The 26,490-nt window shown below is 46.8% G+C and overlaps 1 protein-coding gene across 4 annotated transcripts in view; it reads left to right on the plus strand.

The window, feature by feature from the left end:
- Positions 1-26,490, plus strand: part of TMEM45B (transmembrane protein 45B) — a 333,246-nt gene that overhangs the window by 293,916 nt on the left and 12,840 nt on the right. For all 4 annotated transcript variants that reach the window (XM_085647203.1, XM_085647200.1, XM_085647202.1 and 1 more), the window contains 4 exons: positions 2,770-2,968; positions 7,007-7,219; positions 8,577-8,761; positions 19,504-19,649. In XM_085647203.1, the coding sequence (XP_085503329.1) occupies positions 2,785-2,968; positions 7,007-7,219; positions 8,577-8,761; positions 19,504-19,649 (728 nt within the window). In that variant the 5' untranslated portion in view covers positions 2,770-2,784. The remainder of the gene's footprint in view (positions 1-2,769; positions 2,969-7,006; positions 7,220-8,576; positions 8,762-19,503; positions 19,650-26,490) is intronic.

Genomic DNA, 26,490 nt, shown 5'->3' on the forward strand with positions numbered 1-26,490 from the left:
CTGGCTTCTAATCTCATAAAGAGCTTAGTAGAGTTTGTCTAGAAATAAATACATATATATTTGATATATATACCTGTGTGGTGTCCTTTCATTTGGTAATTCAAGAGATTATAAGGTAAAACAAGCTGCTTTACATTCCTCTGAGACTTAGCCTGAAGGCTACTCTCCACAGCTACCACTAGGATAGCTTGCTTTAAAAGGTTGTCTTAAACCTATCTACCATAAGAGTCGAATTGGACTGGTGCAAGGTGGCCACTATAACTAGTGACCAGCATATGCCAGGCCAACTTCTCACAGCAGCGGTCATTTTTTGCTTGCTCGCGGTCCTCAACGTCAAGTTGGCGACCGCGAGTAAGCAAAATGACATCCCAGCGAGACTTTTTCCTCGTTCGCGATCAGCAACATCAAGTTGCCGATCGCGAGGGTGGAAAATAAACCTCCCGGCGAGATTCTCAACGCGGGGAGGTCAATGTTCTCATTGCGAGTGGTCGAGTATGCTCGCGATGAGAAACTACCAGCACGCGTTGAGAAAGCTGCCGCTCAAGTAAAAATCTACTCGAGCGGCAGAATACTACAGCTCGCACTGTGCAAGATGCCGTTTTCAATGATTGCACATTGCCGGATGCTTGTCCGCACTGTGCAATCATTGAAAAAGGCATCTTGCACAGTGCGAACAGGGTACTACGCAGTTCGCTAAGTGCTACGCGTAGCGCGAAGTGCACTTTGCGTAGCTACGCGTAGCGCTACTTCACGAACTACGCATAGGGTTACTTTAGATACACCCACTCTAAATTAGAGACTGACATTCTCAAAACCATAGACACTCCAACACCAATAACTACATACCCACTCACTGATTCTTGAATCTACACACACACACATCCACTCACTCACCCGTACAGTCACTCATACCTATGGTCACTCAGTACAGAACTATCATATGCACTCATACACCTATATAGACACTCACATACCGCCACTCATCCATAGAGGTAGTCACACACCTAGTCAGTCATGCAAATAATTAATCACACTCCCATTTACTCACCTATACAGTTATACACACCAGCTCACTTACTCCTACAAATACTAGCACATTCTTACGTTCTTATACAATCACTGATACAAGCAAACACTCATCCATGCAACCACTCTCACAATCACACACTCTCACTTATAGCCATTTATATACTCTAACACACATATATACTGCCTTTCATATATGTAGTTACTCACACATGTGCCAATGAGATATACATTCACTCACTAACACACCCATACACACACTCACCCACCCATACAGTCCATCACAGATGCACACTTCAAACTATGCACCCAGCGAATCACCCACTCACACATCTATGCACAGTCAAACACACCCCACCCACGCAAACACTCAGGCACCCATACAGATACTCAGACAACCAATCAATAACTCATATAGACACTTGTGTAGTTATTCACAAACCCATGCAGTCGCTTACACACCAACAGACAGACGGATACAGAGATTCACACAGTTTAGTCACTAACCCATGCATTCAGTAAGATATGTTTAAGCACTCACTTATAGAGTCAGTCACGCACCTAGTAAAACATCCATCCAGACAATTATACACCCACTCATTCTTCAATATGCCTTTCTCTATATATATTAAACATATTTAAACTTTACAGAAACACAGTCACTGGATGATGTCATCAGTGATGTCATCAGTGATGTCATCAGTGATGTCACTGACCATGTCCTGAGTGATGTAATATGTGACGTCATCAGCAGTGCATTGGTGGGGCGAGAGTTATAGTTAGCTGAACTAACTATAATGGGGGAATTTCACGGGTTTTGTACGAGTGAAATGTCCAACTAACGACAACTTTCCCTAAAACCTATGTTTTTTTCAGCGAATATATATATATATATATTACTGAGTGTTTAATGTTGGCTTTGAGGTGCCTCTGGCTGAAAAGGAATGGGGGGGGGGGGGGGCACCTGTACTGTGACGCCAAGGGAGAGTCAGACACTTAAACTAGAAACAAGCCTTATCACCAGGATGCATGCTACATCAAAGAAATGTAATTGTGTGCAATTGGAGAATCAAAAAGGTACCTGGGACCTTGACAGGCTTGAATTGATGGAGTCATCTGAGGCTTCATGGTTACAAATGCTTATCATTTTTGGGACTGTAAAGGTGTTCCACCTGAGCTCTGAAGTGTGCCCTTCCAGTGAAAATGTTTTAAAAAAAAATAAAAAAAATAAAAAAAAACCTGGGTGTAGTCTGCACTTGATTTTTTTTCTTAAAAATTATAAACGGCTTAAATCTCTTTGCACATCTTGTGGCATATCTTGTACTGTGTGCAATGCAATTTTAAAATAATTACTTGCATAATCGCAGTCCTTTCAGTCGTAGGCTGGGGCCACGCAGCTATTCCCCCGTGGACCAATTGGGATTCAGTTCAGTGACTGTCTGGCTAACCATATGCTGTGACTGCAGTAACCATTTGATGTTTCATGAGTTAATATGGTGCATTTCCCCAGATTGCTTTAACTTGAATTTGTTTTCATTTAACGTGTGTGAGTTATATTGTCACAAGCAGTTCCCTAAATGTGAAAGGCCAACAGAAACATTGCAGAATATTCTGGTCGTTTTAGCCACGTCTGGCTCCGTTCTCACTTTAACGATTTTTAGCTACTCAGCTGGGCCTTTGCTTCAGGGTGGTTTAACAAGGCAGCTGAGTAGTTACTTTAGTTCTTTCATTTTATTGTTGCAGATACACCGGCCCACGATGGCAAACTTCAAAGGACATGCCCTTCCGGGCAGTTTCTTCCTGGTCTTCGGACTCTGGTGGTCTGTAAAGTACCCGCTCCGGTACCTGAACAAGAAGACGAAGAGCGGCTGCCGCTCGAGCCAGTGCTACCAGCGCCTCGAGCTCGCGGAAGGCGTCGCAAAAGCAGTGTTTGCTCTTGTGGGTATGTATAAAAGTTGAAGTTACACGCGCCAGTTCTCCTTTTAGGGGCATCATTCCTCCTATTTGGTAAGCAGTGTGCCTCCTCTGTGAAGAACTCTTCCCATTGGATGGCGGGGCTCCTCGTGGCTGAAGCATTTCGAAGGTGCGATCTGTGTTGCTTCCTGGTAAGAAGTCTTAACTAACCATCTCTCGTTGCCCAACTCTCTCTCTGTTGGTTAGCAGAAATCGCACTTTGATAAAAGTGATCCTGATGTAATTTAGAGGTCGTCAGGGGTCGCAGCTGTGACCCCTGTCTTGCCCCTTGCGGCCCCCAGGACTGCCTTTGCTACCCCTGCCCTCAGAGGTGGCAACATTAGTGCCTGCAACACATGGGCAACTCGTCTTGACTACCCTAGTTTTCTGTCCGTTTTTTATTACACAAATGGTGACTATCATTATTCACTATTAGTGGAATAAAAATGGAGTACAGTTAGCTGGAATATGACACTGTATGGCAGCTAAGGTAAGTAGTTATGCTTTTAAATGTATTTTGTATTCGTGCTTGCCGGTGAGAGTGTGTTTATGTGAGAGAGTGGGTGAATGTGTCTGAATGTATACGCATGTGTATGTGAGTCAAATTAAAAGTCAAATGGCATATGATGTAATTTCTATCCCAGGCATTTTGGTGAATTAACTCCCATGCCTGATGCTGTCAGATTTTTTAAATGAGCTAGTTCTGCTCTGTGGTTGGCTAGCTGCTCTCGCCACCTGGCTAGCAGTCTCAGCCTGGCTACCCAACTTAGCAATTTACTAGCAGTGTACCCTACTTGGCTTGATACTTCCTAATTGGCTAGCAATTTATCTGGTACCCAAATTGCCTGCTTGGTTATTATCAATTCTAGGGCCGTATTACACAACGTGCCCCAGGGGTGCAATGGGCGCGTGCGCCCGCTTTGAGCACCCCGTGGCACTTTGGAATTATAGAAGGGGCCGCAGGCACTTATGCGGCCACTTTAACACCAATAGCGCTGGCGCACATACAGCGCCAGCGCTATCTTTAAGGGGGCATTCCCTCATTTGCATGAGGCATGCCACATGCATATGAGGGAATCCCTTTGCCTCTGCGCCTGCGCCGTATTACACACGTTTTCCTACAAAATATCCCTTGAGGAATTATTTATGTCCCAACTAAGTTTAACAATTTCTCATGTCACAAATATGATCCAATTTGTTTACTTACAATACAAAAAAGTTATCTTCATGGATGTATTAAAATGTTTTTACTTGATTGATCTCATTATAATTAGCTCATTATACTCTTAATCTCAGTATCAGGGCTAATGTATGGACAGTACTGATGCTGGTGGTGGGCTAACTAAAGGTGGAGTACCACATTTCACCAACTTGGATCTCAAAACCAACCAGTCAATTTTTGGTTGACAGAAGGCACCAAAGGGAACATGATTCCATAGGGAAGCCACTGGTTCGACAGAATTTTCACTAGGCTATTGGACGTTCAGGACTATTGGTCTACCACAGGTTTTCAATTCATGATCTCTCTGCTACCTTTGAGGGCTTGAAAGATTGTTCAAATAGTTCCAGTCAGACATGGACAGCGAGTGGGGGAGCAGATGCTGCCTCCACTTTGCCTTTTGGTTCCCCTGGCGTGGCTATAAAACTCCTCGTCTCAGGGGTCATGCATGCATTAGCAAAAATAGAAAGCAAATGGCTCTGTAAGCCCCTGTTGTTTTCCACTACACACGCTTCCCCTGACCACTAAGAGGAAATAAAAGGTTGTTCCTGGGCTAAGGGAAGGACAAGTGTCCAGCCCTGTGATAACACTGAAGGTCGGAAGGTATGAGATATCACTTTTTTGAGCCATGACATTGTTTTAAATCAACCTCCATGGATCGAGCGTGACTGGGTACAGCCAATAGGATGGAGTGAAGATAAAAAACATGGTGTTCTGGAAATGTGCAGCCTTGGGTTCGCACAATGTGTGATGCAGGTGGGAGATAATGTCCTGTTACTACATTTGCAGTTCTAGTAAGCTCCATGCAGGCTCTTGATTATTGTTTTGATATTGCACGGGTTTTAGATTCGGCCTACTGAACTTTAGAGGCATTGAGGCTCCAGGGAAGCTCACTTTGTGTCTAGGACTTCCATGCACGCTTCGCAGCTGAGCCTTCCCTGTGGATGTTAGTCAGTGGTGTCATCCTCTCCACACTTGGGTGTGTAACTTTAATTTCTTCAAAGTAGCTGGTCACAGCAGCAGGAATGAGTAACAAAGGCCAGGCTCCATGAGCAGCAGTAACACCCACTGCAATTCAGCACTTCACCACATCCGTACGGGTACTGTGGGCTTGAGTACTGTTGCAGGTGAGATCTTCTGGTCCGGCAGGAGGTGGACATATATTCCCTCAACTCACCAGACATCTATGGAGTCTCTGGGGTGGATCCTTAGAATTACAGCAACAAGAAGGTTGAGGTACCCACAAGATGGAAATGACCAGATAACGGACCACCATTTTGTGACGCATTGATATTATACCCAAAGGACAATTTCCCTCTTTCTCAACCCCTCTGCTGTAACATGCCCCATATAACCTTACTCCACATGCATTCATTACACATTCCTATGAAAGTTTGCTCGCCAGTTAGGGGACAACAAACCCGATTTTATAGGGTACAGTCAATATTCCATGCCTTTGAAGCCATAAGCTGTGGTCATCAATTGCCTACCGCCTATAGTCCGCATGGGTGCAGAAAGCCACGCTCGAGTTTGCCACTTGCATTACTATGGAGGGAAACCTTTTGGGTGCACTAGGCCAGAGGTACCTGACCCTTTGTTCATGGAATCCAGTTCCATGCAGCCGAGTGAGTCTATGGGGAGAAAATAATCACAGGGCTTGCAGAAATTCAAACCGGGTTAATGCGGAACAGCTTCCCTTGCCATATGAGATTTTTTGGCTTAATATTCAACACTGGATTGATTGATTTAAATGTTTGCTGAGCATGTAATTACCCTAGTAAAGGCTATCCTCACTTTGAAACCTTGACCACCTTGAGTGAAACTACTTTAATCCGTGACAAAAAAGAGGAAGGTTGCTAATTAAGTGCAAAAAGAGTGGAAGAATTGCGTGCTTCCGCGGAGTTCCCAGAAAAAGTATACTGTCCGATGGAATCTACGACCCACCAAATAGTTGGTCCGTTCAGATATGGAGGGATCTAGTGTGTCTATAGAAGGCAAAAAGACTTTGTAAGTATCCAGATGCTGAGGCATAAATAGCTTTGTGACTCAAAGGCCCTTACCTAGGCCTCCTTTTTGCACTGATAGCCAATCGTTTATAATCAACCCGAATAAAGGAGGAACTGCCATGTTTGGAGTGCGCTGCAGACTAGCCCCAAAACAGAGAGGTGGAAAAAGATATAAGAAATTATTGTAGCCCAGGTGACAGAAAATCTCAGTCTGGGCTACAGTTTGTCGGAAATCTGAGTTAAGAATGGGTATGATCTTCCAAAGCATAAGCAAGTGTGTAGAGGTTTGTATGTCAATCTACTCTCTTAAGTAAAAGTTGTATGAAAATTGATGCCAAAGATATGAACTGAAGTTGCCTGGACAGGTGTGGACCCAGTTTGGTAGGCCACCAATTACAATTCCAGTTGAACGAGTTGCCAAAGAACAATGCCGACATCTCATCAGTGAGAGGGAGTTTGCATCAATCAGGATGAGACTGGTACATTTGTAATCTTAAAAGTGAAGTTGTAAAGCAGCATTTGCATCATCTAATCTTCAAATGAGGTGGGTGTCACATCATAGTATGAAGCCAAAGCCCTTTATCAAAGTGGCTAAAGGAACCACGTATATTAACAGAGTGGGTATTTTTCCCTTTTAACTAGAATGTTGATGTCTGTGGTAATTTAGTGGAGAGCTTCGCAAAAATGTCCACCCGGGGTACACAGACTGTGCAGAAAAAGCCTTTACAAAGCCATTGAGTGTTTGCAGTCCGATTCTGTAGCTGTATGATTACATCATTTTCTGTCGACTGTGCTTATTTAGGTATTCTGGCTGAGCAGTTCGTCCCCGATGGTCCACACATGCACCTGTATGATGGAGAGGAGAAGAGCTGGGTGAAGCTGATGAACTGGCAGCACTCCACCATGTATCTGTTCTACGGACTCTCTGGGGTCATTGACATCCTTGTCTATTCCCCATTCAAGGTGCCCCAAGGTCTGGACCGCCTCACCCTTTTCCTAGCCGTATTCATTGAAGGTGAGTACATCTTCTATGTCAGTACAAAGACAGTTCAAATCAATGGTCATGGACTTAAATGAGGTATGAATGCAGTCAGTACAGGAGGACTTTGTTGTTGTGTAGGAAAATGGATAGAAAAGCTGAAAGTGGACGAGAACACTCGGTAACTCTCTTCTCTACAGTTGTCCTAACTCTCCGCAGTGGTCTGAACTGGGCAAATAAAAACCAAAGATAGACAGACAATATTATCCAAACTTCCTGGTGGTGGTAGGGTGATCCCGGCCAATTCTCAAGAAGTAATCACAGTGAACCCAATGAATGTTCAGTTTGTCTGCCCATAATGGCGATACACATGTCTACACTGAGCAGGTTGTTGAAAAGTGGACTAGGTATCTCGGTGTAGGGGCAACCTTCAGAAATAGTTCCCAATCTCTGCCACCAAGAGCATCACACTCTGACTGGGAGGGTTTTCAGCAGTTCGGTAGAGGGCGATACTACGATTTAAGTCTGCTTTTGATAAGGTTTACCACAGGATTGTATGTCTAAAGGGAACCCAGGTTCCAGTCCGGCACCCTGCATTTTCAAACCATGGTAATATGCTACTTCAGCCTAAGTGAAACGATTTAAGACTAGAACTCCCAGGGAGCTTTAGATTTTTAATTGAAAGCCCAAACGGGATACATCTTGTTTTCCTTAGTGATGTGGAGTTTTCCAGTAACTCGACTCTGGATGCTTCACTATCGCAGCATTTTCATGCATTAGAATATTATATCTTCACATCCTGTTGTGTCAAAGATGTTTTCACACCAGGGAGAATGTTTAAGAGCGCTATAGAAAGCACACCCGGTAACGTGGAATGTGCACCATTCCCAGGATGATGCCAACATTATTTTGATTCACCCAACCACAGTGTTTTTGGCGGAAATGTTCGTGTCGCTCCTTAAATCAAATAGCACACTTTTCACCTATGTCTGGCTACTCATGGTGTCTGCAAACATGCAACACCTCATTCGAAACCAGTGTTCTTAGTCAAAATAAGCCCTTTTGTATCTATTGTAATTTTTGTAGTCTAGATCAGTGTATTTAGTTAGTAAATAACAGGATTGAACCAGGGTGAATTGGTATAACACAAACTAAACTACTTGCATCGGGTCAAGGACTCATGAAAGTCACAAGACTGGAGGAAATGTTCTTCACGTGTCGGATTAACAGTTCTTCTTAGAGATATTGACCATGTGAACAAAGATCTGATTCCCCATGTTCCTCTTTGAGTCCTGTTCCCCTGGTCAAAGTATGGTAAAATACTGTAACGTTTGGGGCTTCCGTGGATGAATGATGTATTTGAGCTCCATTTATTTTTTCTTTTTTAACCTAGGTCTTCTCTTTTACTTTCACGTCCACAACCGCCCGGAATTGGACCAGCACATACACTCCCTGCTCCTCATTGCAGTGTTTGGTGGTGCCATCACTATATTTATTGAAGTCTTTCTGAGGGACCACATTGTGCTGGAGCTCTTCCGCACCAGCCTCACCATTCTGCAGGGGACTTGGTTCTGGCAGGTATGTTCATCAGGGGTTTTGAATTCACAGAAACCTCTTGATAACTTAGCTCTATATGTGACATGCAAAGTGACTAGATGAGTTCCTCTAGTTTCCAAGCCACTGGCCTGTTATTCCAGAAGTACTAGCTTCTAAATGTTTAAATGTCAACAAGTATTAAAATGTATTTAGTGAGGGGGGCGTGGTCTCGCTGCTGATGAGGTGATACGCACTCTTTGAGCGCTCCGGTTGGCTGCTGCATTCTCCAGCCTTCAAAGCGGTGCTGGGGCCACAGCGACGAACCTGCTTCACCTACCTGGCCGGCGGAGTGGACGGGGCACCCCCAGTTGAAAGGCGCTTCCCGGGGCTGCTCCGTTGTGGTGCGGACTCCGGCTTTCACACTACGCGGCAGCCGGCGGCCGCCATCTTGTCCGCACTGGGTCCGGGACTCTCCTTGCTGCGGGGGACTGCTGGGGGCTGCTGTGATCCCTACACACCATCCTGGCTTGCTCGACAGTATTCCAGGGGCGCCAGCCTGCAGAGTTGACGGCCGGGACGCTTGCTGTGCTGTAGCTTGACGGTGGACCTCTGCGACTCAGAGGTGACTGCTCGCCATCTTGGGCCTTCTGCCCGCTGCTCCTGGACTCGGAGCAGCCGGCGGCCCCCACGCCTCCTGTGCTTTGCCTGCAACGTCGGATCCCCTTGAGGCAGGGGGAAGTCTTGGAGGGCCTGTGGCGCCCCTTGGCAAGATCGATAATCCACCGACCTGAGCCAGGGGGCGTGTGGCGAGGTCTGGTGTTGGTTGGAGGGACCCTGCCTCCCGGGGGCCCGAATGTCGCTTGCCTGAAACAACAACGCCTGCACCTGGTGGCTCGACTGATCCGGTGAGTGCGCCGCCCCCCTAGCCGTTCTCGTCTGAGCGGCTCCCGAGTGATCCTGGACTGGGTCAGCTTGGGGTCTGTACTCTCGTGCTCTGCGTTCCTCACTCCTGGGGGTGTGGTGAGTCTGCGCCATCAGTGCTCCTTCTGCCTGCCTTCCCTCCCGCTGGATATAGCGCTCGGGGCACTGGTGCTCCTCTGCCCCTTGCCCCTGCTGGAGAATACGGCTGTTTGCTGGCATCTGTGGTATGATCCTCTGGTGGCCCTGCGGGGCGGGAGCAACGCTGGTACACTGCTCATGCACTCCCTGCTGTGGGGGAGCAGTGTACCTAGTCTGGCTCTTTGGTCCCCGATTGCCGGATGCTACATTAGTCCTGGCCCTCCTCGGTCAGTGGCCACCCTGGACTCTTTACCTTCCCGCGACCTTCTCACTGGGCGAGCATAGTCTCTTCGCGCTGGGGGCCTTGTCGTTGGCGGAACCACACTGCGAGAGAAGATCACCTGCCTGACTCTTCAGTGCTGCTCAGTGGGGAGCCATCATCATTGGCCTCATGGCCTTTGCTTGAGAGGGGACACTACCAGACAGGGACGGCCTGTGGTGGATGCAGCGCCTGGCGAAGGGGCCTATATAGGTTACCATCTGTGCTCTCTCATCCCGGCTCACCTCGGACCTGCATGCGCCCTCCGCAAAGCCCCTTCGATACCTGCTCACCTCCTGGGTAGCCTGCCTTGTGTTTGAACTGGTGGCCCTATGCAATCATGACTCGCACCAAACCAGTGAAAGACGTGTCTGCCCCTCCGAAGGAGAACCCTGTAGCTGCGCTTGGGAGCAAACCTGCAGCCATTGGACCTGGTGACCGGTCGTCTTCGATGGGGGGGGGTCCTCTGAGCCCATCACACAATCCATCATGGCGGGATTCATGCCGGGATTCATGCCGGAACTAAAGACTGAAATTGTCTCGCTTCGCTTTGAAGTCCACTCCTGTGTCAGGGAACTTCGGAAGGCGGTCACAGTGATCAGAGAAAGGGTGGATGACCTCGAGAAAACGATGGATGCCTGAGCGTAGGATCAGGAGCAGTTGTGGCAACACTTAGCCACCCTAGAAGAGCAGAACCTTGAACTTCAACTCAAGCAAGAAGATTTGGAAAACCAGGGGCGCCGCAACAACCTGCGCCTCCGCAGGGTCCCCATTGGAGCCGAAGGAACGGATATCCTGACTTTTGTCGCTGATCTGCTAAACTACATACGGGGCAATGACGATCTCTCCCTTCCGGCACTCGATCGGGCTCACCGTGTCTTGGGCCCCCCTGGCCGCCCTGGCTTTTTCCCGGACATTCCGACACGGGTTCACTTTTTCACCGAAAAGGAGGCCATCCTTAAAGCAGCACGCTCTCAAACGGAGCTCAAATGCAATGGTACTGTGATCCAGCTCTTTCAGGAGCCTGCCCCCAACACGCTACGGCGGCGCCGGGACTTTAAACCCATCACAGACCAGTTGCGAAGTCTGGGTGTCCAATACCAGTGGGGCCACCGGTTTGCCCTTATTTTTAACTGGGAGTCCAAACGCTGGGTGCTGCGTTCCTTCCAGGAGGCAGCACAGCTGCTCCGCCTCTCTTAGGCCTCCACCTAGCCCTACCAGACTGCCTCCTCTGAAGCGGGAACCAGCAAAATCGCAATGGACTCAGATACGACTCCCCCGCCGCTTGTCCCGTCCTGATGATCAGGCTTCCTCTCAGGCCCAACAGGAACTCGTACAGCACATCCGCTCAATGGAAGAGGGGGGCTCCACCTCCAGTTCTCGCCCTACAACGCCTTAGCACGTAGCCGCAAGCCTTGAGCCTTTGCAATCCTTCCCGTCGTCTTCCGTAGTACTTGGTGGTGGATGTGGTGGTCTCTAGTGCTCCTTCACGGATCCTCCCCAGCACTCTCCGCATCTTGGCAGCGGCCTCGGAGTTCTCCCCAGTACTTGTCCTTTTGCCTGGAGACCCGCCTCCTTACCTGCTCCTTGGAGAGTGACTCCTCCAGGATTGCTTGTGCCACTGAGCCTGGCCCATTCCCCTTCTGAATCAGGACTTTACGGCCTGGTTGGCTGAGGTGTGGTTTTTTTTTTGGGGGGGGTGTGGGGGGGGGCTCTGTGTTTTTTCTTTTGATTCTGTCTCTCTTTCTCTTTTCTTTCTCCATCGGGAGGGTGGCACTCTGTGGTTTGGGACCTTGCCTCTCTGCACCTGGTTGGCCTCTCTCTCTCTTTCTCCCATCCGTCACATGTTGTCTCCTCTGCTACTGCATGCGCCTGGCCTCGCATCTCGTCAGTCATGTCCAATACACCCTGTTTGAAACTCCTGTCTCTCAATGTGAAGGGACTTAACTCCCCTAATAAGCGGCGCCAGGTATGGTGCTACCTTCTGCAGCTGAATCCTCATATAATTTTCCTTCAGGAGACTCACTTGGTCAAGGCGGATGTAACCCGCATGGCTCACCCTCGCTTTCCGCTCCAATTCTGGGCGTTTGCTCCTTCTAAAGTTTCTGGAGTGGCTATCCTGTGCCGTTCTGGCATTCAGCAGGGGGAATTTAAAGTACTTAGCACTCCGGATGGCAGGTTTCTCAAAGTGGCAGTCAGAATTGGTCGTAGGACCATCACTCTCTGTAATGTTTACACTCCTAATCAGGCCCAAGACCTTTATCTCCGGGAGACCCTGCAGGAACGAGTGTCGTATGTGGACTCTTCTCTTATTGTGGGGGTTGATTTTAACTTGGTATGGGACGCTGCCATGGACCGTAGTGATGGCTCCTTTCACGGGGCTGGGAAGGAATTGACGGATCTAGGCCTACTGGACGCCTGGCGCTACCATTCCCCTGACATGCACTATTACTCTTATTACTCCCATGTGCGTCGCTCCTACTCGCGCATTGACTATTTCTTTGTTTCCCATTCTCTCATTGGAGAGACGCTCTCGGCAACTATGTCGGACAATTCGATCTCTGATCACACGCACCTCGAACTTCTCCTACGTGATCTGTCTACTCACTCTGGCCACCCGCTGCGGTGGCGGCTTCCTCCTTACATTCTCTGTGACCAGGTCGATGTTGCGAAACTTAGAGTCGCCATTATCTCTTATTTCGAGGTGAATTATTTGCCTGAAACTCCTTTCCCCGTGGTCTGGGACGCCTTCAAAGCTACTATTCACGGGCACATCACATCCATAGCGAGTGCCCGGGCCCGAGAGTCGCGCCTCTTTGAATCTACTCTCTCCCGCGATATAAAGGCGCTTGAGAACCTTTATCAGGCCCAGCCACGGGCTACTCACAAACAGCGCCTGGCCATGCTCCGTGGACAGCTTTGTGCTCCCCGCACCAACAAGGCTGAGCGGGCTCTGTTAGCTCTCAAACAGCGCTATTATGAGGCAGGAGATAAAGTGGGCGCTGTTTGAGATCAGCGACTGCGGGTGCGAGCAGCCAAAGCACACATAGCTCATATTAGACGCCCTGATGACACTAGAGCCACCACAGAGGCAGCTAAACTTGAAGCATTCCATGCGTATTACTCCTCTCTATACGCCAAGGAGACTCCTCTCCCGGAGCAGATTCAGGCTGTTCTAGATAATTGCCCCTGGACTCCGATAGCTCCGTATCATGCGCAGTTACTGGAGGATCCTCTCTCTGAGTGAACTAGTGGGTGCCTTGCAGGATCTTCCCCTTGGAAATCGCCAGGCCCAGACGGCTTGCCTCTTTCCTTTTATCGTGTCTTTTTTCAAGCAGCTACAACCTCATCTCCTTCAACTTTTTAATTCTTTCGCAGAGGATATAGGTCCCTCTTCCTCCATGGGAGTGACCGTAACAGCTCTGCTTCCAAAGCCAGGCAAAGACCCCACACTGTACTCCTCCTTTCGCCCTATCGCACTTCTCAACACAGACTGCAAAATATATACCAAAATTTTAGCCAAGTGCCTAGACTCCCATCTCCCGGGCCTGATTGATCCCGACCAGGTCGGCTTTATTCGGCAGCGACAGAGAGCAGACAATATCTGACGAGTTGCACATCTTGTTGGGAAAGCTCATCATTGGAATAAACCCGCGTGCCTCTTATCCCTTGACGCGGAGAAAGCGTTCGACCGGTTGGACTGGACCTTTCTCCGAGCAGTTCTTTGCAAAATAGGGCTCGGCCCTTTGATGGTGTCCCGCATCATGGCCCCCTATCTCTTCCCCCCCCTACAACTCAAGTTCGGGTTAATGGCCAACTCACCAACCTCAACTCCATATACAGAAGGCTGCCCCCTCGTCCCCCTCTTGTTCGCTCTTGTGGTGGAGCCTCTCGCCATCATGATTCGCCAGGCGCCAGATATACTTGGCATCTCTCTTGGAGGCCACCAACATAAGGTAGCCCTGTTTGCGGTCGACCTCCTCCTTACGCTGACACAACTGCACACGTCTCTGCCTGCCCTCTATCATCTTTTGCGCTTATTTGAGCAAGCCTCGGCCTTAAGGTTAACCATGACAAATCTTGGGCCCTGAATCTCACTATACCGGTGGACGAGCTTCCGACGTTTCAGTCGCTTGTTCCTTACAGGTGGGCCCCCTACTCCATCAGAAATCTTAGGCTTAGTCTGACCCCCACCCATACCACCTGGTCGCAAGCCAACTGGCAAGAATGTAGGCGGTCCGTGTTAGAGGACTTGCGAACATGGAAGCCTCTCTCTCGTGGTTGGGTCATCTTCATGCCCTTAAAATGTATTTTACTGAAAATGTTGTATGTATTTCAATCTCTCCCCACCCCTATCCCACAGCACTAGATTCTAAGCATGCAGCAAGAGTTCACCAGGTTTATCTGGGGGCGGTGGGGGGCCACAGACCACGAATTTCTAATAAAATTCTCATGTTGCCTCGAGATAGGGTAGGCCTTGCATGTCCCAACCTGTTGCAATACTACTGGGCATGGCACCTACGCTTCATTTCCGAATGGATGGCATGGGAAAGTTAAAAGGTGTGGTTCCATATGGACAGGGCGGTGACTGGGCTCTCTATATGGGACCTACCATGGCAATCACGGGTCTCTCACTCCCGGCAGTGCGTACATGGCCATTCCTACCAAGACTGTTCTTGACATATGGGACAAGGTGGCCGTACCCAAAGGCCTCACTACCTTTTCCTACCTTCAAGACTTTCGAGCAATGCAAGTAGGAGTTCCATCTTCCCGATGCGCCTCGGCTACAATATCTCCAACTTCGACAATGGCTACACACTGAATCTCAGAAGCTGGCTGCCACACGTGTCCTCACCCCTTTCGAGCGGCTGGTTTGCTCGTTTGAAAACTCTAGCGGCCTTATCTCTCGTACTTCTCACATCCTCCTGCACCCCTGCAAATTGCCCTGCATCCCTACCAATCTCGATGGCACTCGGACCTGTCCATGGACATCACACCCGCGCAATGGGATCGCCTTTGGAGAGACATTCCAAAGGTTTACCGCTGTATTTCTCAGCAGGAAACTGCTTATAAGGTGATGACCCAGTGATACTACACTCCCCTCAGGTTACATAAAATGTTCCCTACATCCTCTTCTCTCTGCTGACGATGCTCGAATTCTCCCGGAGATTTCCTTCACATCTGGTGGACTTGTCCACTTCTGGCCACCTACTGGAAAGAGAGCCTCAGCCACATCAAATTGGTTATTGGCTTCCCTCTGCCTGAAACTCCAGCTACGGTCCTCTTGTGCATCAGGTCCGATAATCTGCATGCGCTGACACAGAGAGATTGGCATATCTGCCTCCATATGTTGAGCGCGGCTAAACAACTCATAGCCCTATATTGGAAGAAAGCGGAAATTCTCCCAGTCACTATTTGGTTCACACGCCTATGGCATACCATGGTGATGGAACTACTCACTGCACGCTTACAGTCCAGAGACACCCAATTCACCAAACTTTGGCAACCACTAATCGACTATTTCTGTAGGATAAAACATGCTCATTATCAGCCCCCGAAACTTCGGGCCTTACGCCTCTTCAAGGACGCCATATAATCTCCTGTCTCCGATGTGCTCCCTTGACCCCAACGCCAACATGCTGCAATTTATTCACCTGGCCATACTCTCCGCAATAACCTCCTCTTATTCCACACCCTCCCTTTCTCTCATCTTTCTCTTTGTCTCTTTGTCTCTCCTTTCTCTTTGCTTACTGTAATTTCTCTCTCACCCTCTATCCTTTAAGCTCGAGCCCATTTGTTTGTCATGGTTCTTCTCATTTGGAGATGTCCTATAATCTGCACCCATCACCTTTGATTGTCATGCTACGCGGCCGGCCCTGCCAGGATTGTAGCCAACTTGCTGTGTAATCACACCTCTATGCACGACATATTGCTGCCTCACCCTTGTCTACCACTTGTCCACTTCAACACGCGGCCAGCCCGCTAAAGGGTTGTAGGCAACATGCGGTGTATTTGTTGATTACTCCTTCCCGCTTTAATAAAAAAGATTTCTATCAAAATGTATTTAGTGTTGATTTAGGGTGGTCTCGAGTGCAGAGACTCCAGGGGCGGTCAGGATGGGCAAAAACATAGTTTAAGAATATAGTGTGAAATGTTCATGTCACTCCTTAAATATAAATAGCTCAATTTGTATCCATTTCTAGCTACTCATGTATGTGAACATGCAACATCTCATGTTAAACCGTTTCTTAATGTTTACAAAATCTGCAGTTCTCTATTATGTTTTTTTTTCACCTGTGCATTGAGGACATTTATATTTGTTAACGAGAAGGAGTGCTCTTTAATTCACTGGGATGATAACATCCCCTTGAATTCTGGGTTTTCCGACCACTGCCAAGTGTAAATAAAAGCACTGTGGGAGTTCAGTGGCTCTTACATTTTAGACACTCAATCACAAAAGGGTACAGTAGCTTCATAAGGAAAGAGGGTAGACTCTCTTCCTTTTTGGGAATACAAGTCAAAGTCCAAAGTATGAACGTCGCAGAATTACGCCAAGAGCATGTGGGAAGACCATTTTTATGGAAGAGGAGGTCTCACACACATTTGTGTCATGCTTTACCATCTGCATCCTTTTACCACCGTGGTAGAACAGAACAATGAGGGTGGACTCGACCTCCTGACAGACACAGACACAACTAAGTTCCTAAATAAAACTACTGGACAAAGACAGGTTCCAGATAAATTAAAAATACCTTGAGTTTCCCAGTTACATCACCTTTTCATGGTGGGGATCTCTGGTATATCTATAAACAGAATCGAGATGGTATATTTGAGGACAATTGCTCAACTCTTATCTCCAAGCCAACATGTTCCTGCTCTAGTGTTTAGCCATAATAGTTCTAGGGCATTCTTTAGGGCTGTGGATCCATAACTTTCTCAGGCAGACTAATAGCTGAGACATGTACTAGCAAATAAAGAAACACCAGGTGAGTCCTACCAGAGTGTAGAATTAAGTATATTAACCTATAAGAGTAAATTACATGAAGGGACAAATATTAGGACTTCCCTACGAGAGCATACATTAAAACTGTATTCATGCTGTGTGCATACAAGTGACACTACACGCACACTACTATAAAATAACATACAATAGGTGATGTAAGCACATGCATACACAACGTACAAGTGCTATGGACAACAAATTCAGTAATTTATTTATGGTAGTGTAAGTAATTCCTATGAACATGAGACTATAACTTACCCTACATTTTTGAGGATAGTGGCTTCCTGGTCTGGGAGGGGAATGATATTGTTTATAGTCACACACTAATGAAGAATAATGGAGGGTAGAAAAATATTCTCCGGTGTAATACACAACTGTCGTCTTATGGGGTCTGGCTTAAGACACACCATTGTCACCTTATGTGGTGTGGTTAATAGCTGCTGAACAATGATCCTATATCAATGTAATTGTGAGTAAACCTAATGTTTGTTGAAGTAGAATCCAAAGGGGATCATATCCTTAGATCCTACGATACAGAAACGTGTGTACACACTTTTATATCGCACAGTCTTTGTCAATTCGCTGGGTCGTAAGAAAAGACATCTACACAGGTCACAGGCCAGCTTAGGCTCGAGGTTGCCCCCTTCTTTTGATACCCTGCCATTGAATCGTAAGATCCTTAAATCATTAAATGAAGTGCTCATGGTCCGTGCACCTCTCATACGGTGACCGGTGCGGCCAAAGATTGCTAGAGGGGGTTGCCTATATAATATGGCTGATGTATACATTCTGAAAAGGTAAAAACCTTAAGTTCTAAATGGTATGCCAGACACACACCTAAAACAGTGCATACATTCACTCACTGGTGTTCAATTAGATTGTGGCATGCACACCTATATCTATATAGACTTCTGCCTCTAGCAGCCTATGACCGTGCCGGTCCCGGTATGAGAGGTGCGTGGACAATGAGCACTGTATTTAAGGATTTAAGGATCTTCTGATTCAATGGCAGGGGTATCAAAAGAAAAGGACTACACAGAGCCTATGCTGGCCTGTGACCCATCTGCATTTCTGTTCGTCCGACCCGGCGAATTGTCAAAGAGAGACTGTGTGATATGAAAGAGTGTACACTTCAAAATATGTCGTACACTCTCAAATGCTATGATTCCCTTTGGATTTCACTTCAACAAACACTGTTTACTCACAATGACATTAATAAAGAATAATTATTCAGTAGCTCTTAGACCCCACAAGGTGACAGTGGTGTCTATTAAGCCAAACCCCATAAGGTGACAGTTATGTGTGTATTGCACCCGAGAATATTTGTTTACCCTCCATTATTCTTCATTAGAGTGTGACTATAAATGGCATCGTTCCCTTCCCAAATCAGGAAGCAAGTATCCCCTAAAATCTAGGGGCAGGGATAGTCTCATATTCATAGGAATGACCTATACTGCCATAAATAAATGACTGAATGTTGTTGTCCATAATACATTGTGCATGCATGTGCCTCTGTCACCTCTTAAGTGTGTTATTTTGTATCCCTGTGCAATGTAGTGTCACTTGCATGCGCACAGAATGACCATTTTAATGTATGCTCTTGTAGGGAAGTCCTAATGTTTGTACATTCTTGTAATTTACTTTTATAGGTTACTATTCCTAATTCTATACTCGGTTTTCTTGGTTTGTTAGTACATGTGTCTCAGCGATGAGTCCGCCTGAGAAAGTTAGGGGTCCACAGCCCTGAAGAGTGCTCCAGACCTGTTAAAGCTAAACACTAGGGTAGAAGCATGTTCGCTTGGTTGAGCCATTGTCCTCAAAGATACCATCTCAATTCTGTTTTTTAGATGTACCTGGGGTCCCCACTATTAAAGATGATATACTGGGGAACCTCAAGGTATTTTTAATTTATCTGCATCCTGCCTTTGTCCAGTAGTTTTAGTCTAAGAACTGCTCCTGCCAGGTTCCGTCAAGAGGTAGAGTCCACCCTGGTGGTACTGTCCTACCAGGGTGGGGAGAGGTTGCTGATGATGAAGCATGACACAAATAGGTGTGTGGGGCTTCCTCTTCATAAGAATGGTCTTTCTGCAAGCTCTGACAGTATTTCTGTGACATCCCGACTTGGACTTTGGCTTGTATTCCCAAATAGGGAGACCGTTCGACCTTCTCTCCTTTTGTAGCTACCGTACCTTTTTTGTGACCGGGTGTCTAACTAGGGAGGATCTGCAGTTGCCATACCTCCACCTCATGTGCTAAATGTTTTACATTTTGGATCCATAAGTGAGATAGTGGAAAGGAGGCTTATGGCAGTGGCGGGGAAAAGAGATTTTGTATAGAAGATGTCCTACAACTTCTTGGGTGCTTCCTACATAAGGAAAGTCGTGATGTGTCGTTTCCTTGGATGACTACAGTCTGAAGATGTACAAATTGTGTTTAATTTACTGTTCTGATTTCTTTGCACAGATCGGGTTTGTCCTGTACCCCCCCTGGGGAGGGCCTGAATGGAACCAGACGGAACACGCGAATATCATGTTCATCACCATGTGCTTCTGCTGGCACTATGCCGCCGCCCTCATCCTCATAGCCACTAACTACTTCCTAGTCCACTGGTAAGCATAAAACACCAACACTGATGGGAGCAGGGCTCACTATGTAGAAGTGAGGGTCCTGAGTACTGCTTGCACTGGTCACTGCATTATCAGATAACGCTGTCTTGCTGCCATTAATGCAAGTGTTGTATTTTGAGTGCAAACTCCGCCTAGAATGTGTTTGAGCACTGTACAATCAGAATAAAGATTTACGAAGGCAGTAGGTGTAAACATATTTGTCTGCACACAGAGGTGAGGAGGGAACAGCAGCAGGCCTGCAGTATGCAGGCTGCAAAGCTTCCAAGTTACAGGTGAACGAAAAGCGTACAGTTAACGCCGTAGGATAACATTTCAGGACATCGGCACTTTACGGTAGGAACCAATACAAAGTGCATGGATATGGCTTGAAACGGCAGCACAGAACTATTTGGTGAGAAGGAAATGAAAGCGAATATGTGTAAACTGAAATAGCGGCATGGTAAATCATACTTGGTCAGTTAGCTGAGAGTCCGACAGCATTTCAAGGCACTGAACAACCAGGCCTGCTATCGCACATTATTGTTGTCAGTTGCTTAGCTTTTGCCAGGAAAGTATTTTCTTGCTATCATCCCAGGCTTTCCTGTGGGTCTACCTCACTTCATGTGGTTCCACAAATTAGGAGGACAAGACTGGGTGGCCCTGCTTGCTTCTACCGGGCAGCCGTGGCCTGGAATCCTCTGTCCTTGGAGATCAGGTCCACAAACCACTTTTTAGACTTCAGAAATTGACTGAAGCACTGACTTTTTGATGTCTTTAATTCAGCGTCAGGACACCCTTGGGCAAGTAATCATTTGCTTCTTAAGCAGCTTAACTTAATATATTAAAAGTTGTCGTTGTAAGCCAGGCACAACATTAAAAACACCAAACACAAGCATTGGCTTACTTTGGAATTATAAAACAGAAAATATTTGAACTAAAAGTATGTGTGAAGAATTTAGCAGCTTTGAAAATAAAGAATATGAGGAAGGAGAGTAGCACAAGCTCGAGAATGAGGACGAGCAGGCAAAAAGGAGCACAACAGGGTGGCGCAGTGAGTGGCATGGCGACACTCGATGTAGGAGGAAGTATTGAAGGTTAATAACTTCTAAATAGAGACGATAATAATTTGGAGACTAGGCTCACCCAGGAGTAGCAGAGAAGTAATTTGCCAATGACAAAATGTTTTGTAGTCACGTGGTTAGGTCTCCAAATCGTGATTTTTCCCAAAGCGTGATTTATAAGTCTGAAAGGGAATGCATTAATTTAAAGCGGGCAGGCATTCCAGATCTAGGACCTTCGAAGTGTGCTCCTTCTTGAAAATGTAAGGGTCTACCCTGACAGTGTAGGGTTGGAGAGCAAGTGGGGGATGTGATCCCATGTTTTAGTGTTGGTGAGAACTCAGGCAGCGACATGGGGACCGGCTCTAATTAGGCAAATCAGTGATGGGATGCCAGTGAGGAGGGCAGAGCCCTAGAAGGCTTGCCCAGTAACTATAGTCTCAACAGCAGATTTCAAATCACGAGGAGAGAATGTTTTAAATTGTTGAGTTTATCACGACATGCCCACAGACTTCACTGTAGCTTTAAGATGCGCCTTCTGGGTTAATTTTTAATAAAAAGTGGAAATCGGGGACTTTGCAGCCACGGCCACTTTGGTAGCAATGCTAGCGCTCTGTAGGGCTTCAAACCAGAAGGGTCAAATTTCAGAGTTGCCCAGTATTGCAATGAAGTGTCCATTTCGAAACTGTCTGCTTTTTAGGTCTCGCCTATTCTATCCCGCAGGGATGGATAGGCGAGATTATAGTAAGCAGTCCGAAAAGTCTACCTAGCTACGGATCGCGTACAGTTCATGTGAACACAATCACGCGCATTGTCAACAACTGCCACAACCACGCGCATTCTTTACAGCTTCCATTTTCTACCAGACACTTCGCGCGCGCCGCGCTCTCCCTTTGTTGCCACACGCATTCAGCTCACCAGGCTGCACACCCCCTCACTCTCCATATGGTCGCATGCCTTTTCTTTGATCTCCGCCGCGCGTTCTCACAGGCTCCTCTCCGCCCACGCGTCTCTCCCCTTCCGTGTAGTTCCGCCCCGCACTCTCTTTCTCGCATTTTTTTTTGGGGGGGCTTTGTGTGACTGACTACTTGACCTCGTGCCTATGAGTTTTGCATGCGTCTATTATATTTATTTACTTTTAATGTTTTTTTAAATTTAACTTTACATACCCAAACACGTTCATTGTTTCCTTTCCTTCTTGCATTCTTATGCGAAAAAAAAATCACTCTCTCCACAAACAGCACTTTTATCCTGTCTCGCCTCTCTCTGTTTTGCTGTCTGCCCTCGTCTTCAATAGTTTCCAGCCTCTGTGTTCTGCTTTACGCATCCAAACACGTATGCTTTTGTCTGTTTCCTGCTTACATTCTCATGCAAAACAAACAGTCACTCTCTCTTTTATCCTTTTATTCTGTTTTGCCTCACACAATGCCCTACACACATTAGACCACACAAAATGCCAACTCACACACTGCCCTACACACAATAGCCCCCTCACACTCTGCACCCCCTCACCCTCAAATAAATAAGAATACAGTTTACTTCCAAGGCACTGCAGTCATTTACGTGAGCCACTGTCAGATTGTGTATTTTTTTTTCAATACTAATACAGCCTTTAAAGAAAATAGAAATACAGTTTACTGACAAGTCACTAACCAGCACTGCCCCCTCTCACACAGACCACACACAATGTAAATGTAAATGTAAATGTAAATGTTAAGGTACTTATAGAGCGCACTGTCACCAGACGGCCACCTTGCGGTGTCGCCTTTTGCGGTTTCCTGGCGCTGATACTCATACCGCTGTGGAACCCCTCCTGGCTTTCCCTGTGAAGTGTCCACTCCTGGGCACCCCCAGGGTGAAGCCAGGCATCCTTAGCGCTGTTGGGGCCGGTGTGGAGGCTAAGCAAGCTATTGCCCAGAGTTGCAGCATGGGGCCCGTGATTAGAATAGGCACCGAGGCGAGAATAGACAGGTCCGAGGAAATTGAGCCCGAGCCCCGCCGAGGCGGGAATCGAACCCTGGTCCCTGGCCAGAACTCTGCTTCAGGGTCTGCCGCTCTAACCATTGAGCTACACTCCTCCACCCCTCACACAGACCACACACACTACCCCCTCTCACACAGACCACAAACACTGCCCCCCCTCTCACACAGACCACAAACACTGCCCCTCACACAGACCACTCACACTTACCCCTCCCACACAGACCACTCACACTTACCCCTCCCACACAGACCACACACACTGCCCTGCTCACACAGACCACACACACTGCCCTGCTCACACAGACTACACACACTGCCCCCTCTCACACAGACTACACACACTGCCACCTCTCACACAAACCACACACACTGACCCCTTTGTACGATGTCAGTAGGTTCCTTTTCTAAATTTTAACAAAAACACAAACGTTACAGGATCAAAGCGTTTCTAAAACGCATCAGATTTTTGTTTTTTTTCGTCGGTTAATGTCTATTGCTGCTAGGTGTTTTGTGCTTAAATTAGAATTATTGTTTAACTTTATTTAACAAATGAACAAACTTCACACTGCCCCCCTCTCACACAGACCACAAACACTGCCCCCTCACACTGACCACTCACACTTACCCCTCCACTCAAACCACACACACTGACCCCTCCTCACACACTGATCCCTTGACACACTGCCCCTACATACACTGCTCTCACACATTACCCACTCACAGTACTTTAGGTCACACGCACTGCACCCTTACACCCCGCACACACACAGAGCCCGCACCCTTACACATTCGCACTGTGCCCTCATACTATTCCGCCTCACACACTGCCCTCTTGCACACTGTCCCCTAGTTCGTACGATGTCAGTAGGTGCCTTTTCTAAATTTAAACAAAAACGTTACAGGATCAAAGCGTTTCTAAACCGCATCAGTAGATTTTTGGGTTTTTTCGTCGGTTAATGTCTATTGGTGCTAGGTGTTTTGTGCTTCAATTAGAATTATTGTTTAACTTTATGTAACGAATGAACAAAGTTCACGTGGACGTTGCGGTCTGAAAATGTTGTGGCGCACGCGCGCCGCGCGCGCCCTCTGTTGCCACACGCATTCAGCTCACCAGGCTGCACACCCCCTCACTCTCCATATGGTCGCAAACCTTTTTTTTGATCTCCGCAGCGCGTTCTCACAGGCTCCTCTCCGCCCACGCGTCCCTCCCCTTCCGTGTAGTTCCGCCCCGCCTTCTCTTTCTCGCAACTTTTCCAGAATCTTGGCTCTGTGTGACTTACTATTTGACCTCCTGCCTCTGTGCTTTGCATTCATCTTATATTTATTTACTTTTGAATGTGTTTCATTATTTTACTTTACGCACCCAAATACGTATGCTTTTGTATGACTTTCATTCTTTGCTTTCCTGCTTACATTCTGATGATAACTCTCTCCACTAACAGCACTTTTATTCTGTTGCGCCTCTCTGTGTCTTGAAGTCTGCCCTCGCAAGTCGCCTGCAACTGGTCCTTCACATACACTGGCCCCTCGCACACAGACCACACACACTTTCTACAGCGCATCAGTAGATTTTTTTTTTTTTCCGTCTATTAATGTCTATTGGTGCTAGGTGTTTTGTGCTTAAATTAGAATTATTGTATACCTTTTAGTTAACAAATGGACAAAGTTCACACTGCCCCCCTCTCACACAGACCACAAACACTGCCCCCTCTCACACAGACCACACATCTATCTATCTATCTAACTAGCTATCTATCTAGCTATCTATCTATCACCCTCACACTATCTATCGCACTCACTCGATCTATTGCCCTCACTCTATCTATCTATCGCCCTCACTCTCTATCTATCTATCTATCTATCTATCTATCACTCTATCTATCTAGCTTTCGGACTCACTCTATCGCCATCACTCTATCACACTCACTCTATCTAGATATCAACCTCACTCTATCTATCTATATATCTATCGATCTATCTATCGCCCTCTATCTATCGCCCTCCCTCTATCTATCGCCCTCCCTCTATCTATCTATCGCCCTCCCTCTATCACCCTCACTCGATCTATCGCCCTCTATCTATCTCCCTCCCTCTATCTATCACCCGCCCTCCCTCTATCTATCTATCACCCTCCCTCTAGCTATCTATCGCCCTCCCTCCCACTATCTATCTATCGCCCTCCCTCTATCGCACTCACTCTATCGCATCACCACAGCATCACTCGGCACCACCACAGCATCACTCAGGGGCACAACAACATCACTGAACGCCACAGCATCACTTGTCGCCACCACATCATCACTCAGCGCCACCACAGCATCAATCTGTGCAACCATTCAACAACAACTGGTTCAAATATGTTCTCTCAATGTTTCAAGCTTTATTACAAATGTCACAAAAAGTTGTTAATATTTCACCTCTGTTCTTGGATTTTCGTCACAATAAAATACACTAAACATAATCTTCACAAAAGTTATTTACAAAAGTTTAAGCGATTGCCATTATAAATTACAATAACTTTTATTTAAGTATTAATTATTTAAAAAAATTAAAGGCCATTGTTATTTGTAATATCAATACATCTAAGTCACGTAAATACAACACATATTGCCTTACAAATGCTATAGGTGTCATATTTGCGAAAGTTACAACTATTGGAATTGTAAACGACAAAGCTATTAATTTAGCTATTTTCAAAACCAACACATGAATACAAAATTTGGCATTTACAATACCAATAGCTCAAACTTTCCTAATTCGAGACCTATTGCATTGCAAATGCTTGTTATGTCGAGCAGCAGTGCGCATCCACTGTCTGTAAAACCTGCTGTAATCCTTATGCCGAGTGTAATCCCTCCTCCTGGGTGCACTTGGCTCACTCCTCCGTCACTCTAATTTCCTGGCTCCTTAATGGTTGGTGCTCCCCATACATCACTTCCAGTGTTAGGAGAGGAGCACCGGCCAACTAGCATTTTCTTACACTTCTATGTATTACATGTTCCTTTGGGGACTACTGGGTTATTTTATTTACCGGTAGTGTTACTGTGTGCCTGTTCGTAGTACCTTGACCTGTTTATTTGTATAACACAACGCCCGCTTTACGGGCCACCACGGCCACACGCATAACTTGTATGTATTTAGGCGCTGCGCTTTATACTTAGCACAGCACCTGCTTTTATGATTTTTTAAAATGTATTACTGTGGTTTTATTTCGGCACAAGATCTATACTACAGCAAACGAAGCAGGCAAGGATCGTCAAATAAAACACGCGCATGCCCCTGGTGTTTCTTAAAAGAGATCTGCTGCAGACAAATATGTAACTGGAGACAGCGAGGACGCTGCTGCTGCGTAGTGCCATGTGCGAAGGAATGCATGTCCTACACTAAATCTACTGATTAATATGGCCTCTTCTCTTTGTACACCTTTCCTTCCTTCCTTCTGCCCACTTAGAAGACGGGCTTCTAGTGCCGGTGTCTTGCCCAGAGTTACGATTTTTAGAGGTCCGACACTTACTGTGTCTCCTCCCTCTGCTCCGGCTACAGCTCCTCTCTCTGTGTGCAGCACACGACCTTGGCGCCCTGCCTGACTAGAAAGGATGCACAGGAGTCCAGGTTTTCACTGGCATCCTCGATGCACTGGTGCACTTTGTGTAGACTTTCATTTTTTCTTTGACTTTTACAGCATCTCCCTGGCCGTACCACAAGAGAGAACAACGCTGCTCCGGATGACATTACCCAGCCGTGAGGCAATGCATCATTCATCCATAGTCTTACCTTTTAACTTAATTTTGGCAAATGGAAAA

This window comes from Triturus cristatus, chromosome 3_2, assembly GCF_964204655.1.
Source record: "Triturus cristatus chromosome 3_2, aTriCri1.1, whole genome shotgun sequence".
NCBI lineage: Eukaryota > Metazoa > Chordata > Amphibia > Caudata > Salamandridae > Triturus > Triturus cristatus.